Source organism: Schistocerca nitens, chromosome 8 (genome assembly GCF_023898315.1).
Source record: "Schistocerca nitens isolate TAMUIC-IGC-003100 chromosome 8, iqSchNite1.1, whole genome shotgun sequence".
NCBI lineage: Eukaryota > Metazoa > Arthropoda > Insecta > Orthoptera > Acrididae > Schistocerca > Schistocerca nitens.
In genome coordinates, this window is record NC_064621.1 from 216,661,195 (window position 1) to 216,679,774 (window position 18,580).

The 18,580-nt window shown below is 41.3% G+C and overlaps 1 protein-coding gene across 2 annotated transcripts in view; it reads left to right on the forward strand.

The window, feature by feature from the left end:
- The window catches only part of LOC126198525 (THO complex subunit 2), a 304,001-nt gene that overhangs the window by 94,886 nt on the left and 190,535 nt on the right, over nt 1–18,580 (forward strand). For both annotated transcript variants that reach the window (XM_049934917.1, XM_049934916.1), the window contains exon 10: nt 14,686–14,887. In XM_049934917.1, the coding sequence (XP_049790874.1) occupies nt 14,686–14,887 (202 nt within the window). The remainder of the gene's footprint in view (nt 1–14,685; nt 14,888–18,580) is intronic.

Here is an 18,580-nt window from a genome sequence, read left to right on the forward strand (position 1 = left end):
TTAATGTGTGGTGGGAACCAAATCAACTACTTGATTAAGTCTTTCTAAGTATCAGTTTTCACCTCAGTACAAACCACTGAATCTCAGAAAAAACAGGTGATCAACTGGAGAAGCTGAAGATGTTCAGCTCCATAACTTGCGTTTGGAAGTACAAAGTTACACTCTGTATCGGAATAACAGACAGGACAGAAGTCACTGAGGGAACAGTTATGTTAACTAATACAATGTGCTTGTGAAATGCCACAATATAGGTGGCAGCTCAGTGTAGTGTTATTTGTTGTGTCCTTGTGCCATCAAGTGATTCAAGAGCTGGAGAAATTCGGTGTGAGTACCTGGAAGAACTGGCAAGTCAGGGTGTGTGCTCAGAGAGAACTCACATTCAAGAATAAATGAAAACAATGGTTCAATAGTGGCATTGAAAGTCTCTTTCAGTTGCATGGAGAACTGGAAACAACATCTGAGGATATCACAGTGGGTTGCTTTGAATGGAGCTCCCCTGTTATTTAGCATTGCGTAGTATATGTGTGCAGAGCGAAATTCTGATTGTGATGTGGATGTGAAACCAGAGTGTCATGTGGATCAGCATATAACCAGCTGGTTCTTATGTACTAGACCAAAGTTTTGTTATTTTGGCTAGCGGTTGGGAACACAGGGCTTGTTTAATTTCTGCTAGTAATACAGAAATTTTGTAAAGGGAGATGTTACATGTATAGTTAAATTGATACAAAAAAAAAGGGGCCGTGTGACGAGGGCCTCCCGGCAGGTAGACCACTCGCCTGGTGCAAGTCTTTCGATTTAATGCCACTTCGGCGACTTGCGCGTCAATGGGGATGAAATGATGATGATTAAGACAACACAACACCCAGTCCCTGAGCGGAGAAAATCTCCGACCCGGCCTGGAATCGAACCCGGGCCCTTAGGATTGACAGTCTGTCGCGCTGAGCATTCAGCTACCGGGGGCGGACTTAAATTTATACAAATATAGTATGAGCTATACTGGCAGTCCTGTAATTTTCCAGCAGCATGTGTCTGTCGATCATGGGTGACAATAGGATAGTCCTTTGTTTCCCAGGCTTTGAACTTGCTAGTGTATTTGCCGGGAATAGGAAAAGTGTAAAGCCTATATCCATCCAGTTCACAGTTCAGACAAGAGACGGGTATTTACATGTGAAGACTAAGTTAAGGGTAATCTTGAGTTAACTTCACAGTAATGCAGTTAATATATGTTATAAAGCTAGAAGGGAGGGGATATATCATATGAAGAGGAGATCATAGTTTTGTTGAAATATTCAAAAGGGTACGAGGCAAGGATTTGGAAGGAATAAAAATCAAGCTGAACTTATTTTGTAGATTAGTCTGTATGGTGGTGTGCACACACAAGCATCATCCAACAGCAAAATGTGTCAAAGGATGAAGACTATGCAATACTTGGTAACAACAAACTGCTTTCAATGAGTACGATGTTAGAATTGTTTACTTTAGGTTAGTATGAGAAGTTCCCATAGGGCTGATGCGCATGCACGTTGAGTCACGTATGAGCAGTACTTTCTCCCACTTCCGGCTGCTTGAAGTGGGGCTGTTACCTGTATTGGCAGTAGCAGCAAGCAGCCAGATGCTAATTAGAAAAAATTTTGTGGTGCACCCCAGCTGTCAGATTCGTGCATGCACAGAGTTGTCTGAATTGTAGTGGGGAGGGGGGTAGTCTCCATGTGACCCTTGTTTACGTTTAGTGATTTTGCTGTACTAGTTTCAGATTTCTGATTTTATTTTATTTCCACATTTTTGGCAGTCAAGTGTTAATTGTCTCGTAGAACAATGAAGTTACTTTGGCAGTTTGCTAAAGAAATTTGGCTTTTATTAATCTTTTCCCTGAGGCAGTCAATTTGTTTGAAATAAAATGTTTCATTCCACAGTATTGGCTAGTTCCAATTATTCACTGGATTTTGAGTGCACATTTTCATCGTCTGGCACGTATAGCATTATGCGATAATAAAGAACCAAACGTGAGATAGTACAGTACTGATTCACCAAGAAAATTTGCATGCTGAAAACCACACTGAAAAGCTTAATATCAGGTGGGGCCTAATTCATAGTGAATGTGGACAATCTAGTGAGCACTTCCAGCTGAATTATGCATTTAGTACAGTTTACGAAATTCTGATGCTCCTGGAGCAGCCTCTGATGTCCTGTTTCTTGTATGACGTAATGTAAGATCTCTTAATGCTTTATACTTAGAACTTAGAACTAATGGGCATCACAGCTCTGCACGCGCAGTAATGCCTGTTTTGTGGCACTGTCTGGCAAATGCTAAAACCAACCTATTTCTAACAGGTCTCAGGAAAATATTGGTAATGGTGGTTTGGAAAGCTTGACTTTCAAAGTAAATTTCATTTTATGCAAGATCAATTAAGTTACATGTGAGAATGTGGGATGAATTTCCTAAGTCACAGAGTGTTTGACTTTCGTTTAAAACTTAACACTTTAAGGACCAACCACTCAGAAGAATTTTGATCCCAGAAGACCAGACATTTATGTTATTATTTTAAATTTTACTGGCTTATTTGTGTGATGTATCTTAAAGTGTAATACAAGCAAAAAAAGACCTATATTACATGTGAATGCTTGGCTTCTCACGTAGCGTATTAATCTTCAATACCAATATTATGTGTGAAAGCTTAGCTTTTCTTGTAGCTACACTATGTATATTAACGTGAACCACAAAGTTTTCCTCCTTGTTTGTTCACACTACGTAACAGTAATTTTACTATTGGCTGACTACATCATGTGTCCTATGCTCTGAATATCTGCTGTCATTGGCTGGCGAGATCACGTGACATGAGCTGTGATTGGCTTACAGAAGAGCATCCCAATCTCGATTTCAATGCTTCGGAAACTAACATCCTGTGTTTGATGGAATTCAAATTTATACTTTCCTAATACGAAAATATACAGCATATATATATTGCTGCACATGAAAGATATTTTTTCCCCCCATGGAAAATGTGTATTTTTACCCATTTTATTAAGGTTTGAAGCTCCTCTTTTCATTCTTCCATGTTTCCGATTTAAAAACTGGGTTGTTTTGGAAATCAGCCTTATGCAAACACAATTAGTTTATTCTTATACTTACCCTGGTAAATAAGGCTGATTTCCTAAACAACCCAGTATTTTTATCCGGGAAAAAGTGTGTTTTTTAGCAGGGTATCCGGGAAAAATTTGGGAATTTTTTATCTTTGTCCACGTATACACCCTGCCTGTAATATTGCTTTCTACTTTTTCGTTACTATTCTCGCTTATTTTCCCATGTTATTTCTGATGTCTTGTATCTCGTCCTACCAACCCCTCCCAACCACCCACTCCTCCTCCTCTCTTTTCCAGTTTGCATCTACTAACTTCATCTAATCTTGTCACATATGCCATCTCCCTTCTTCACATTTATCCACCCACAGGCCTGCAAAATACATTAATTTTTTTTTCTTTTCTTTGATCTCATTGTGTTCACATGCCAATTTCAGTTGGTTTTTGCCTTTCGCTATTGGCCTATTCCATCAGATTTCATCTTGTTTCCCCTTACTTCATCCGTTTCATACTTTTCGTAATTTACCCACCTTTTGCACATATTTCTGTATTACTTACATATTTTTGTGTGTTTTTCCCACCATCAGAAAAATTTCCATATCCCTAGCCAAAACCCTCTCTCACATACTGTTCCAGCATTGTTGCTTTGCTCAAGGAATCGCCCCAAATTGCATTACCATCAAATTGCCCACCTCTGGCTGCAACCCTTCCTTCCTTAGTGACTTTCATTTGTTCAGATTGTGCCAATCCTTAACCCTCAACAACATACTCGTGCAAAACCATATCAATCAGGCCCAAACGTCCTCGCAATATCTGATACACACCCACAAAATTCTGCTATTCAATCCCAAATTACACAGTGAAACTCTTGCCCTCCAGGAACTAGAGCAACATTCACAACACCACATGAAAAAAGTTTCAACCCCGTACACTTCCTACTCCCACTTTGGACTACCACTATCCACCATCTCTACAACAACCTCCAAACCTCCCCACATCCCATCGTAGCTGACAAACCCTGTCTCGCAGACCTACGACATTTACCTTACCCTCAAAAACTCACTCTCACCACCATACAGAATCCAGAACCCAAACAGACCCGAAACACAGTCATGAACCGTTCTTCCAAAAGCCTTATCCCCGCAGAAGTATCAATCCTTTCCAAAGGCACCATCTTTCGTTCCATTCCCAGATTCAGCCATGCAGGGCTTGTTAAGGATCTTCTCTCCTTCTCCCGGTCTCTCTAGTGGAAATTCTTTTTCACTATCAACCCTACAAATCACACTCAACCAGAGACCAATATTGAACTCTGCCTGACTCAGTTCACTCCTCCATCTAGTTGTGATCCACCACCACTGCCCCAAATCACCCCTATTAACTTTCCAGAATTTCTTAACCTTGAACCATCCTCATAACCATTGCCCAAATCCCTCAACATTCAAACCAACCTAACTGATCTCGATCTTATAATCGTACCTGCTGACAAAGGCTCCTCCCCTGTTCTTTTGAATTGCAAGGATTACTGGGCAGAAGGACTCCGCCAGCTGTCAGATTCGTCACCTACAAACCCTGCCACAGTGACCCCATTCCAGAAATCCAGCAGGATCTCCAGTCTCTCCTCAAACCCTTAGGCCCATTCGAGCACCTCTCTCCAGAGTCCATCTGTCTCCTCACTCCTACCACTCTCCACACTCCTACCTTCTAAGTGCTTCCTAAAGTCAGTAAACCCAACCACCTAGGACACCCCATTGTGGCCGGTTGCCATGCCACCACTGAGAGAATCTCTGCTCTCATAGACCAAAATCTTCAGCCTATTACCCACAACGTACCCTCCTATATACAAGATACCAACCATTTCCTCCAACGACTCCCCACAGTTCCTATACCTTTATCACATGGTGTCCTGTTCATCACTATTGATCCCACCTCCCTTTACATTAATATCTCTAATGCCCATGGCCTTACTGCTATTGAACACTACGATTCCAAACACACAATGAATTCCAAACTTACAATCTTCTTTGTAGTTGCCGTGACCAACCATATCCTCACCACAATTACCTCTCCTCTGAAGGCATTACCTATAAACAAATCCAGGGTACAGCTATGAGCACGTGCACAGCACCATCCTATGCAAACCTATTCATGGGCCATCTAGAGGAATCCTTCCTAAACACACAGGATCCCAAATCTCTCGCTTGGTTCAGATTCATTGGTGACATCTTAGTGGTCTACACCAAGGGTGAGGCCACCCTATCCACATTTCTCCAGAACCTCAACACCTCCGTGATTCGTTTTGCCTGCTCCTACTCAACCTAACAAGCCACCTTTCTTGATGGTGATCTCCACCTCATAGGTGGCTACATTCGTACCTCTGTCCATATCAAACCTACCAACCTCACCAATACCTCCACTTTGACAGCTGCCACTCACTCCATGCCAAGAATTCCCTTCCATATAGCCTAGCCACCCATGCCCATCGTATGTGTAGTGACAAGCAGTCCCTCTCGAAAAATATCAAGGATTTCACTGAGGCCTTCATAGATCGTAGTTACCCTCCAGACCTTATATAAAAACAGATCTCCTGTGCCTTATCTCTCCAATCACCCACCAGCTCCCAATTTCCATTGTCCAGCCACAGAAGAGCATTCCCCATGACAGTACCACCCAGGCCTGGAGCAACTGAATCACATTCTTCACCAGGAATTCAACTAACTCTCTCGTGCCCTGAAATGAGGAATGTCCTACCCATTATGCTCCCCACCCCTCCCACAGTGATATTCTACTGCCCACCAAACCAACACAATATTCTCGTCCATCCCTGTACAACTCCTGCTCCCAGCGCCTTGCCTCGTGGCTCATATTCCTATAATAGACTTAGATTCATGACTTTCCCATACACTCTCCCTCCACCACCCACCCAGTCCAGTCAGAAGTGTCACCTATCCCATCCCCTACCCTCTTCCCCTTCCAACACTCCACCAATGCTCCCAGTCTTTTTATTTCCCCCCTTTTCCGCTACTCCCCCTCCCTCCCCTGCTCTGTCTAACTTCCCAACTGCATGTATCTGCCCTACGCTCTCTCCACCTTGTCTCTGTATGCTCCTATAAGCAGCACTTAACTGTACCCCACCCCTATCCCTCCCCCTCCCTGCCTCAGCTTCCTGCATACCCCCACTTCCTGGTTGCTTCTCCTGTCATGCACTGCTGCTCGCATTTTGGCCCCAACAGGTAGAGACGGAGAGAGGTGTGTGTGTTGTCTATTTCTGATGAAAGTCTTGTTGGCCAAAGGCTCACTTTCTGAAAGTCTTTTTGTTGTGCCTATCTTCGACTCAGCATCTCTCATGCTTACTACTACTGCTATTCAGAGGTATCTAAATTTCTGACTCTCATGAATGCAAGACTAAATGTTGGATCAAGTATTCAAGATGTCTTCTCTTGTTGTAAAGTTGTGACAAATCAACTACCTCGATTATTTCACGAAAATGCTGTGTGAATGTAACATTAGAAATATACTCAGATAGCACTTGCGACATTGAGGGGAATTCCAAAAGGCAGCTAAGTAAAAGCCAAGGCAAGTGACGACAATAATCTTGTATCATTTCACATGCAGTAGATAAACGAATTTGTGTGGACCCTGCGGTGACCAGGCTTAACATTAGTTAGTCCTGTAAAACAGCAAGTATCATTACGACACGTGACTACTACTAACACACTGCTGTCAACCTCTTCCATAGACTTATAAAATAATACTAGGAATTATGTTGGGTCAAACAAAATATTACATGAAAATCGAACAGAGGTAAAAATCAGTGCATTTAATTCATGTAAAATACAGAAGTTGCAAAAAAATTTGAACATAAGGAAATAAAAGCTTATCATTTGGACATAAAATAAATGGAGAGCAGACGAGGCTGCTTGGGTAACAGTCAGAGTGCTACAGGAATCAGTTTGGTAGTATTCTCTTTTGCTGCACAGGCAATGGAGTTTTTTTAAGCACTGTTGTGACAACAACAAAGAACCAATAAAAACAGGTGAAATGACAAATACTAGCCTTGAAGAACCACAAAAAGGTTCTGAGTTTGTGACAGTACAACAGAAACAAGACTCATGGCCATAGAAAGATTCAGGTGAGTGCCGGATATTGATGTGACGAATAGCTCAGTGGAAATCAAAAAAACTTGTACAAATCAGAGGGAGGAAAACACTTAATTTTGGTATCACCCTTCAGGATCTAGGTCAAAGACTTCCAAGGTGCCATCTTCCTTAGGCAAGGTATAGATGTCCACTGTAGGCAACCACCCACATTCTAGACTGTCGTCCAGGGATGAATGAAGCGCAGGTCCATGGTCTGCCTGATTGATACTAAGGAAGCTTTAGCATTTGTAAAGTGGATGTTGTAAGGTTGATAATGCGCTGTATAGGCACGATAATTTATTTAAAATAATAATAATAATAATAATAATAATAATAAATATTGCACCTGAGAAACATGTCTGTAATGGAAAAGGGTTCTGTGTCTCAGAACAGTTGGTCAGAATACATACAATACAGTGTAAAAACAGTACAAAGAAATAAAGAAACAAAAACCTCTCACCTAACAGTCACTGCAGAATTTCTTAGTTCCAAGGAGAAACAAAGTCTACAAAAGAAATTGAATAGTACTGGTGATGTGTAAGTGAAGGAGCCCAATTCCATTGTAAATGTGTATTAGGAGACAGGACATGTGGTGTGGTACTGGCTTGTGCTTATTCGCAGCGGTTGAACGTTAGGCGGTTCGGTCTGTCAGAGATCAGAATCTTTTTTCTGCAGATTTCTTCAGAAATAATAAGTAAAAGAGGAAAACCAGGCGGAAAATGGCATAGTGGTTAAGTTCTCTCCAGGGCTGTGGTGTTAATAAATGTAACATTGTTTAAAAGTACAAGAGGCAACTTCACAGAAAACAGTGACCCTCAGTTCACTCAGGAGAAATAGTACTTGTAAAAATTACATTTTGCTGTGAGGAAAGACAGAAGAGGATAGTATTGACCGTATGAAAATGTGATAGTATTGACCGTATGAAAATGTGACACCATCCTTGAGGTGTGGAGTTATATAGATTGATTGTCCCATTGAATATCAATGAACAAGACACCCTACACATATGCAAACCTAAGTAAAATTTCAATTTAATCAGGGGCCTGATGAAGCGAAAATACACAACAGAATCATCAATATGACCAAATGATAGACTGACAGAAAAATACTGACACTATAACTCACCTGTATGACTTACGATAAAACCTGTTCTTAATCCATGGATCATAAATTGTGTGGAGGTGCAGAATCTAAAATGTATGCTGTGTAAAAGTTTTACTACACTTTGACATTTATGCTGATGGTTATTTATGAGCTTTGGTGGATCCACTACAGAACATGGTATATCACTACCCTTACATTTGGTTTAGCATTCTTCTGATCTGGGAGCCGTAATTTGACATTGGCAGGTAGTGTGAAAGCTAGTACCTGGAATGGTCCATCACAGAGCCACAGAAATATCTTATTTCTGCCCATTTTGACAGCAGTTTGTTGTAACATCACATCATTTCCTACTTGATGTAATGGCATCCCTGCATTCCTTCAACTATGGAGCTGTTGCCTCCTTGTCACAGCTGCTTTGTTCTGCTGAACTCTCTTCAAAATAAATTTTAGTCTTTTGGTAAGTTGTTCATTTTGTTGCAACTTATTTCAGGTGACAACACCTCAATCTCAGAAGGGGAATGCATTTGGCAATCATGAAATAAAGATTTTATAGGCAGTCAAGCCTTTGGTCTTACGTACCATGACGTTGTACAATGAAATCACATATGGGCATGGGTGACTGTAGTGTGAGCATGAACTGTTTATGTAATACAACATTTTGACAAAATTTTTTGCACATGTTCAACACTACTGTTACTTTTAGGGTGAAATGGTACAGTTCTTCAGTCAACAGACCCGTACCATAGATTAGACATAAAGTTTGTCTCTTGGTCAGTTATAACGGCCGGCCGGAGTGGCCGAGCAGTTCTGGGCGCTACAGTCTGGAACAGCGCGACCGCTACGGTCGCAGGTTCGAATCCTGCTTAGGGCATGGATGTGTGTGACGTCCTTAGGTTAGTTAGGTTTAAGTAGTTCTAAGTTCTAGGGGACTAATGACCTCAGAAGTTAAGTCCCATAGTGCTCAGAGCCATTTAGTTATAATGGCATCTGGACTCCCAACTGGTTGTACTAAATGAGCCATGAATGTTTTCACATCTTTCTTAGTGGTCATGTTTACAGCCAGCCTCATTAAAAGTTAGTGGAAGAAATGGTCAGTGATAAGGTAAACCATAAATATGTTATTTTTGGCCATTATGCAAAATGGTCCCACTATATTGAGGACTATAATTTCAAAATGTGCTGCCTGAGATAAAGTTGGAAGAGGTGCATTTGGTCTTTGTCCTTGTGCTCTCTTAGTATGAAGTAGACAATTTTGAATGCAATCCTATACATCTCTCTTTTTTTTTTTTTGTTGCCACCAGTACTGACCTACATTGTGCTTTTATGTGGTGCTTTTCCCAGTGCAACATGCCTGTATGCTGTTGTGGCATTGTTGCAGTGCGCACTTGTAGATAGTCATTGGAACCGCAATCCGTTCTCTGACCAGTGTTGTCTATAAAACTTCATCTCTTGTAATAAAATCCAGTGCGGTAGCTGATTTCCTACACTCAACATTGAATTCTTGTGCCCTTTTTAATTCCTCAATAAGCCCATCATCTTACTTGCGGATTCTTACTTTTTTCTACTCAAAGCATGTGCACTCCAGTTTAATTTGTCAGATGTGTTTGGCTATGTAGACACAGTCACCAAGTTTTCAAGACCACCTAAGTAGAGTGCTGCTGGGCTCTTTTAAATTGAATAACCATTAATACCTTTGGAGAAAAGAGAACTACCTGTATTAATATCAAGAACTCATGTGGAAAGCCAGTTCTGAGCAAAGAAGGGAAAGCAGAAAAGTGGAAGTAGTATGTAGAGGGTAGTATGTAGAGGGTCTATACAAGGGTGATGTACTTGAGGGTAATATTATGGAAATAGAAGAGGACGTAGATGAAGATTAAATGGGAGATATGAAACTGTGTGAAGAATTTGTCAGAGCACTGAAAGATCTAAGTCAAAACAAGGCCACGGGAGTAGACAACATTCCATTAGAACTACTGATAGCCTTGAGAGAGTCAACCATGACAAAACTCTACCATCTGCTGAGCAAGATGTGTGAGACAGGTGAAATACCCTCATACTTCAAAAAGAATATAATAATTACAATCCCAAAGAAAGCAGGTGTTGACAGGTGTGAAAGTTACTGAACTATCAGCTCAATAAGTCACAGCTGCAAAATACTGATATGAATTTTGAACAGATGAATGGAAAAACTGGTAGAAGCCGACCTTGGGGTAGATCAGTTTGGATTCCGTACAAATGTTGGACCCCGCGAGGCAATACTGATCCTACGACTTACAGTAGAAGAGAGATTGAGGCAAGGCAAACCCACTGTTCTAACATTTGCAGACTTAGAAAAAGCTTTTGACAGTGTGGACTGGAATACTCTCCCTCTTCAAATTCTAAAGGTGAAGGGTCAAATAAATGGAGCAAAAGACCATTTAGAATTTGTACAGAAACCATACAGCAGTTACATGAGTCGAGGTGCATGAAAGGGAAGCAGTGGTTGTGAAGGGAGTGATCCCCGATGTTATTCAATCTGTATATTGAGCATGCAGTGAAGGAAACAAAAGAAAATTTTGGAGTAGGAATTAAAATCCATGGAGAAGAAATTAAAACGTTTGAGGTTTGCTGATGACATTGTAATTCTATCAGAGACAGCAAAGGACCTGGAAGAACAGTTGAACGGCATGGACAGTGTCTTGAAAGGAGGATATAAGATGAACATCAACAAAAACAAAAGGAAATAATGGAATGTAGTCGAATTAAATCGGGTGATGCTGAGGATATTAGATTAGGAAATGAGACGCTTAAAGTAGTAAATGAGTTTTTCTATTTGGGGAGCAAAGTAACTGATGATGGTCGAAGTAGAGAGGATATAAAATGTAGACTGGAAATGGCAAGGAAAGCATTTCTGAAGAGGAGAAATTTGTTAACATCGAGTATAGATTTAGTGTTAGGAGCCGGCCGGTGTGGCTGTGCAGTTCTAGGCGCTTCAGTGTGGAACCGCGTGACCGCTATGGTCGCAGGTTCAAATCCTGCCTCGGGCATGGATGTGTGTGCTGTCCTTAGGTTAGTTAGGTTTAAGTAGTTCTAAGTTCTAGGGGACTGATGACCTCAGAAGTTAAGTCCCATAGTGCTCAGAGCCATTTGAACCATTTAAGTGTCAGGAAGTCCTTCCTGAAAGCATTCGTATGGAGTGTACCATGTTTGGAAGTGAAACGTGGATGATAAATAGTTTCGACAAGAAGAGAATAGAAGCTTTCGAAATGTCGTGCTACAGAAGAATGCTGAAGATTAGATGGGTAGATCATGTAACTAATGAGGAGGTACTGAATGGAATTGGGGAGAAGAGGAATTTGTGGCACAACTTGACTAGAAGAATGGATTGGTTGGTAGGACGTGTTCTGAGGCATCAAGGGATCACCAATTTAGTATTTGAGGGAATCGTGGAGGGTAAGAATCGTAGAGGGAGACCAAGAGATGAATACACTAAGCAGATTCAGAAAGATGTAGGTTGCAGTAGGTACTCAGAGATGAAGAAGCTTGCACAGGATAGAGTAGCATGGAGAGCTGCATCAAAATAGTCTTTGGGCTGAAGACTATAACAACAACCATTGCAAGGCAGCATGGTCAGTAATTATCAAAAATCTCATCCATGTATGTAACGCAGGAAGTAACAAGTGCTAGAAGTCCTTTGTCTGTACTGCTTAAATTTTACTGAGCTTGATTCAGCTGACATGATGTGTAACCAAGTGTTTTTTCTTCACCATCTTGTATTTGACTCAATACACAGCCTGCAGCAGAGTCACTACCATCTCATACAAAATAAAAGGTTGCATAAAATCCAGATAAGCCAAGACAGGTGAAATTCTAAGAATTTCTTTCAATTTTAAAATGGCACTCTCACAGTCTTCTGAAAAGGTGTTTCCATTTTTATTAATTTTGTGAGAAGTTCCTTGGGTGCTCAATAGTTCTCCATGGAACGTTGATAGTAATTTGCTAAGCCAAGAAACAGTTGCAATTCTTTAGCTTTTCTCAGTGCGGGAAAATCTTTCCCCGTGTCCATCAACCATCATCGTAGTCTTCAACCATCTGCTGAAATTATATGGCCTAGATACTGCATTTCTGACTGTGCGCAACTGCAGTTTTCTAATTTAAAATTTAGATTAATGTCACTAACACAACCCCAAAAAAGAATTGTCATCCAGGTAAACTGGACTGATGAGCAGCTTTAAACTCTTTAAAAGTCAGGAGCATTTCTTGTGCCAAAGGGCATCCTTAGTTTTTTGGTATGCCAGAAGAGAAAGCCTACCTTTTCCCAATCTTCATAGTTACTGGAATTTGTTGGTAATTGTATCACATATCTAAGGTGGTGAAAAACTTGCTTTTTCAGGTGATCCAAAGTGTCATTGAAAAAGGTGATAGGTATCCAGTGTTGTGACCGTATTACCTGCACTCATGCAAATGTGTTAAGCCTTTGTTTTCTTACTTGTTTCCTTGATGACTATCACTGTTGGTGAAGCCCGGAGACTGATGGAAGTTTGAATTACTCTAGCTTCTAGTAAATCTGAAATATTTGCTCCACTATTGGCTGCAAGTGAGCAGGGTACAACAATCATGATCTGCCTTACACAGGTGCTCAAGTTATAATTTCCTCTTTGGTAGACAGTATAACTGAGATGGGATTTATGTAAATTGTTCTTTGAGTCTGTTTGTTTTGTTGGTATGATTTTATGTCATCAGCATTTAGATCGTACACTCTAACGAATGTGATACACCAGGAATTTTAAAATCTCTATGCTTATTGCCAAAATTGTACCCTCTTCTGACATACTAATTCGAGGTAAACCATGCTTCACGTATTGCTACTTGCCATCCAAAACTTCATTTCTTGTTAGTGGATCCAGTAAGAAAATGTTTGCTCATGAAAAACCTTTCTTATTCTCTCTCTTTAGGATTTTTTCTGTACTGCAAGATATTTTCTCAGCTTTGTTTAACGATACAATACTGTGGTGTACTGTTTAGCTGGTTGTCAAAATGTGGCCATTTGTTCTGGCTACCCTCATCTCCAAGAAGCAGAAACATTGTCAAAAGTATGGAAATTTTTGCCAAGTTGCACTTTTCTGTGTGTGAAAGTTAACTATGCCATGAATATGGTGCAGGAAATTGTTACCAAAAATGACATTGGAATAACTGTAATACTTACACACTAATTTGAATTTGAACTGGTGCTTCTGTACATCTGATTCCAGTTCCACATTTTGCGAACCTATGGGGTATTTACTTTTTTCCCCAGTTCTCTCTGCCTGAGTGAATCCTATATTTCTTACTTGATTCGCTTTGCATGGGGGATTGTGGGACAGTGAGGGAACTGATCCCATACCCATTTCCTGTATTCACATTCCTATGAGCAGCCCCTCAAGCACCATGGTAACCTGGTTCACTGAGTGTTGTTATAAAGTCAGACAGTTCGCTCTATGTCTCTGATCTTTTTACATCCTTCTACTGTAGGCACAATCCGGTTGCAACTTTAGGTGCCTTTTGACTTGACCATTTCCAACAACTGCAGCATACATTGTCCTTAAAACACATGTCTAGGTGGGTTTGATCTGGTGGGGGGGGGGGGGGGGGGTTCATCAAATTGCTGGGCCTCCTTGCGTAGGAACGTGAATTGTGTAGCCTCCCATATGGCTGCGGTTTCAGCAAATTGCTGGGCCTCCTTGCTTAGAAACGCGGATTGTGTGGCCTCCCATATGGCCACCTCAGCAACCAGATGTTACTCAGCCCTTTGAACAAATATGTCCACACAGTGAGTTTCTACTTCATTGCCCTTTTTTTTTTTTTTTTTTTTTTTTTTTTTAGCAATGTGCTCGAAATCCTAAGTTTTGGTGTAGGGTGGAAAGCTTGTCTCACTATAGTAGCTAAGACTATGCTTATCACCAGTCTGTCCTGACAGTGGCTACATTGGACTATGTACAAAAATTGGGCTGTGTAAAAAATGTGGTAATCAGTAGTGCAAAGTTATCTTTAAAAGTTGTTGGAAAAATTACATCACATATGTTTTTATTTAATAAAATAATGTGCCTTGTTCATCTTTTGTCCCTCCCGCCCTCATCCCTGCACACAACTATGTTTTTAGTTAATTATGTAACATTATTGCACTCCAGTTGTTGCTGCAGTGTTATATTGCTTCTACATTTTAAAATTGATTGTACATTGTAGATGAAAAATCTTCATGTAATCTACCATCAAGTAGTTGGTCAGTAGTTGTCTTTACATAATGTATTTTCTTATGAACAGATGCAGTTATCATTATTAATAATACTATATAAGGCATGGCACTTATAACCAACTGTTTTTAAAAAATGTGTCATTTTTATTATTGCAGGAAATGTGGACCACTAACAAAGAATCATGTCCGCACTCCTCGTGCTCACCAGTTGAGCTCCCTTGCACCCAAACCTGCTCAGACTCTCCTCGAGCTGCGTGATGCAGCATTTCCCATGCTGCAGGCATTGGGACCATCCTTGCATCATGACCCTGTACTGATGTATAAGGTGCTGAGGATTTCAAAAGTTGCTCTCGGAGAGGTAAGTCAACTGTGAGAGATCATTTGGAAAGGAAGTTCATTGATGTGCCCTTTGAACACTGTAGTGCACTTGACATACATCGGCCACTCTACAAAAATTGTTTTTGCTAGGAATAAGTCCCTTTCTCATTTAGTTGTGTACAAGTACTGACAGAATTTTATAAAAATGTTTAAGCATTTCAGTTCTGATAAGGGGAATGATTGTGATTTGCTACGCAAGAAACTTAACAGCAAGCATTCCATGTTAAATATATATATGTGTGTGTGTGTGTGTGTGTGTGTGTGTGTGTGTGTGTGTGTGTGTGTGTTAATGTATTGACCATTTCTTGATGGGTGGTAATGTTCATTTGTTAACGCAAACAGTGGTTGTGATGTTAGTACTTTGCCAAGATGTAAGTTGGAGCAGTTGAGATGAAGTTGTGTAGGTACTCTTGAGATTGAAAATGGAGTTCTAAGTGTAGTGAGAACATAGCACAGTTTTTATTTCTATCCTCTCATTGAAAGACTTCAACAGAAAGGCAAACTCATTGTCATGAAAACATTTGAAATCTGCAATAGTTTAATTACAATGAGTGACATGCAACAGTAGAAAACCTGCTATCCGGGAGTATCCACAATCTTATTACAAATAACCATGTAAACCAGTAACCACAATGTCACCCTAGCCCTTAATTGGGAAGTTCCATTTAAATCACAAGTCATGGCTGGTTTCCAGTTCGAGGTGGAATGCCTAATAGTGGAAGCACGTTGTGTACTGCCTAAGATGGGCCACTGGGCAGGGTTGGCATATAACCCAACACGTGTGCTATGTGAAGACTTGAAGAAGTTCGTGTTCCAATTGATTAGCCAACAAGTCCCATGAGCATAAAGCGCGGATTGGACACCGAGCAAATTGTGAGTGAGTGTGTGCTCTGATGCACTGATTGATGAGCCCTTCCTCCTTAAGAATGAGATGATGGAGCTATCTTGACAATAGCTGAAGACCCTGTCTACCCTTCCCTCTTTGGAATAAAGATGGGAGGGTCATAGTAGAGTTGCTGCATAGTGTGCTGGGACAAAGAAGCTGCCTCCCATCTTACTCTGTAGGGAGAGATGGCGGTGCCCTTTCGATGCCGGAAATATCCACATGGAAGACGTACCATTCTCGGGTTTATGCAGGGCGTGGTGAGGTCATGACAGCTGTGGCCCTGTCCCTGTCATCCTCAACCTGGGGTTGTGAAATGGCCTCTGATAGGATTGTGGACGGCACAGACGTGGCCACGAACAGTGGAGCGGACCAGCATGAGAAGTACCAGAGGAGTCAACTGTGTGCAAAGCTGCTGGAGATGATGTAGGGGTGGGCCCAACGTAAGGAATGAGGAACAATGGTCCTCACAAGAAGATTTGGGGGGGGGGGGGCTGAGCCTGAAGCCACTTCAGAGACAGTGGCTGGGCACCTCCGGTGCATTGCGAGAAAATCGGAACGATTGGTTGCCATGTCGAAGGGCGTGAGAAACATACTATAACCAGTAATGTAGAAACAGCACTGAGAAAAAGAACCATCTACCTGGGAAGCAGTACAACAATTTGTCGAAATTACCTGAAAACCTTGATGCTGATGACAGAGGATGGAAAATTGTAAATGCGGAACATTGTGGTCAACATTGAAAATATGATGTGGCATGGGGACAGTCATCGCCAGTGAGGGAAATGTGATGTCGTCACAAGTGTGGAGACTTCATCGCCAGCAACAGAAATGTATGTTGCAGGCTTGGGGCCTTGTTGCCCATTGTGGGGTGTGTCCTGGAAAGTGACCATGGCTGCTTGGTAGAAGATTCAAAGTGATAGGGCAGCATTGGGCATCACTGGAAAAATTCAGTTGCTGGCAGGACTGCAGTGGGAGACAACTCCAGGTGTCACAAAAATGCGAAGTTTATCCTTGTCGCCAAATACTGTTAGGAAGAGAATGTTGCATAAATGTTTTATCCTCGTCACCAGTTTTGTAGTTACAATTTTGTTACAAATAACCAGGTCCCAGTAATCATAGCACCAGTGACATAACGCCAGTCCTAATTGAGAAATGGAGCCTTCTCTGAGCATGACCATTCTGTTACAACTGGTGAATGGTGCATGAAGAAATACTGGCTCTCAAGCAGACAAAGAACAAATTTTATTGGTAAAAACACAACAAATACTTCACAGTTCTTTAATCAGTTACAAGAAGAGATAATACTTGGCAAGTAACTGTCCAGGGCCTCAGGGAGTTACAAGAGGAGTTAACATTTGGCAGTTAAATCCATTGAAATCCACAAGTCCTGGTTGGTGTGTAGTTTGATGTGGAATGACTAACAGAGGAAACTTAGTGAGGTTGGGCCACTGGGTACGGCCTGAGCAGACGCGGAGAGAATGGTGCCTGCTAGTCATTGAGTGACATTTTAAATAAGTAGGCAAAAGGATTTTTGTATGGGGCGTGTGACTTGATGGCAGTGTCATGGTCGCTGAGGTGCACTTTGCTGGTGGTGAGACTGGCACCTCAAGTGATGGCTACGGGGAGTACCGTGGACAACAAGACAGCATGGTTTTGGAGATGATGCAGCTATCTACTCTATTTTCCAGTAAAGTTCCAGGACTTTTTTAATGGAAAATTGCTCTTGCCTAGTAGTGATTGTAGTGTCTATCGAAGTAATCTTCTTGGCTGTCTGTTGTGTTTGCCAATGTTTCTTGAGATCTTGAATGCAAGCAGGCAAATTTTCAGCTGAAATGGTTGTAGTCTCATTTGTCACAGCTCGTTGGAGGTTTGCAATATCTTGATGAAGCTTTCCTTTCAGTTGCCTTTTTACCTGCAAACAATGGGAGAGGTCGGGTGTATACAGCAGATGTTGGATGGCAATAACAGAATGTTTGGCCAGATGGGGTTCTTGTGTTGTCATGCAGTAAGAATCAGTCCTGAGAATGCCACAAATTAGAGCGGCAATGTCAAATTGCTTGTCACAAACATTCCAAGACTTCGGTGTAAAGAGTCTCGTTCACTATTTGATCTGGAAGAATATACTGATGCTGAACTAATCCTTTACCATCAGAGTATGCAATCAAAATCATCTTTGTTCTCGAAGGTTGTTGTTTGCCTTTTTTCGAGGCTGGTAATCTAGGACTCTGTCATTCAGCACTTTAACACTTTGTGTGAAAGTCTTACTGGTAGCACCAACTTTTATCCCCACCAGTAATCTGTGACAGAAATGTGGGGTCAAGTCTGGTCTGTCGAGTAGTTCAGCAGAAATTCTTCATCTTTCCTCTTCCTGTTCCTCTGTTAGTGTGTGAGGGGTGAATTTTGCATTAAGTTTCCATTTCCCTAAATCTTCACTTAAAATCTTTTGACACACATCACAGCTCAAATTAAGATCTTCTGCTATAATGCACACAGTTACATAATGCTCTTCTTGCAAGAACAGCCTCAATACGTGCTCCATATTCGCATCGGTATGTGCCGTAGAGGGGTGACCAGCTCTGGGATCACCTTGCACTGAATGTCTGCCTTCACAAAACGTTTTGTGCCACTTAAAAACACGACTTTTTGAAAGTACCTCACCTGCGTATGCTTGCTTAATCATTGTCCAAGTTTCACTAGGGGTTTTCCCAAGCTTAATGCAGAACTTAATGTTCACTCTTTGCTCACAATTGGCATCCATTGCATCACTGTAATCAATGCGCCAAGAAC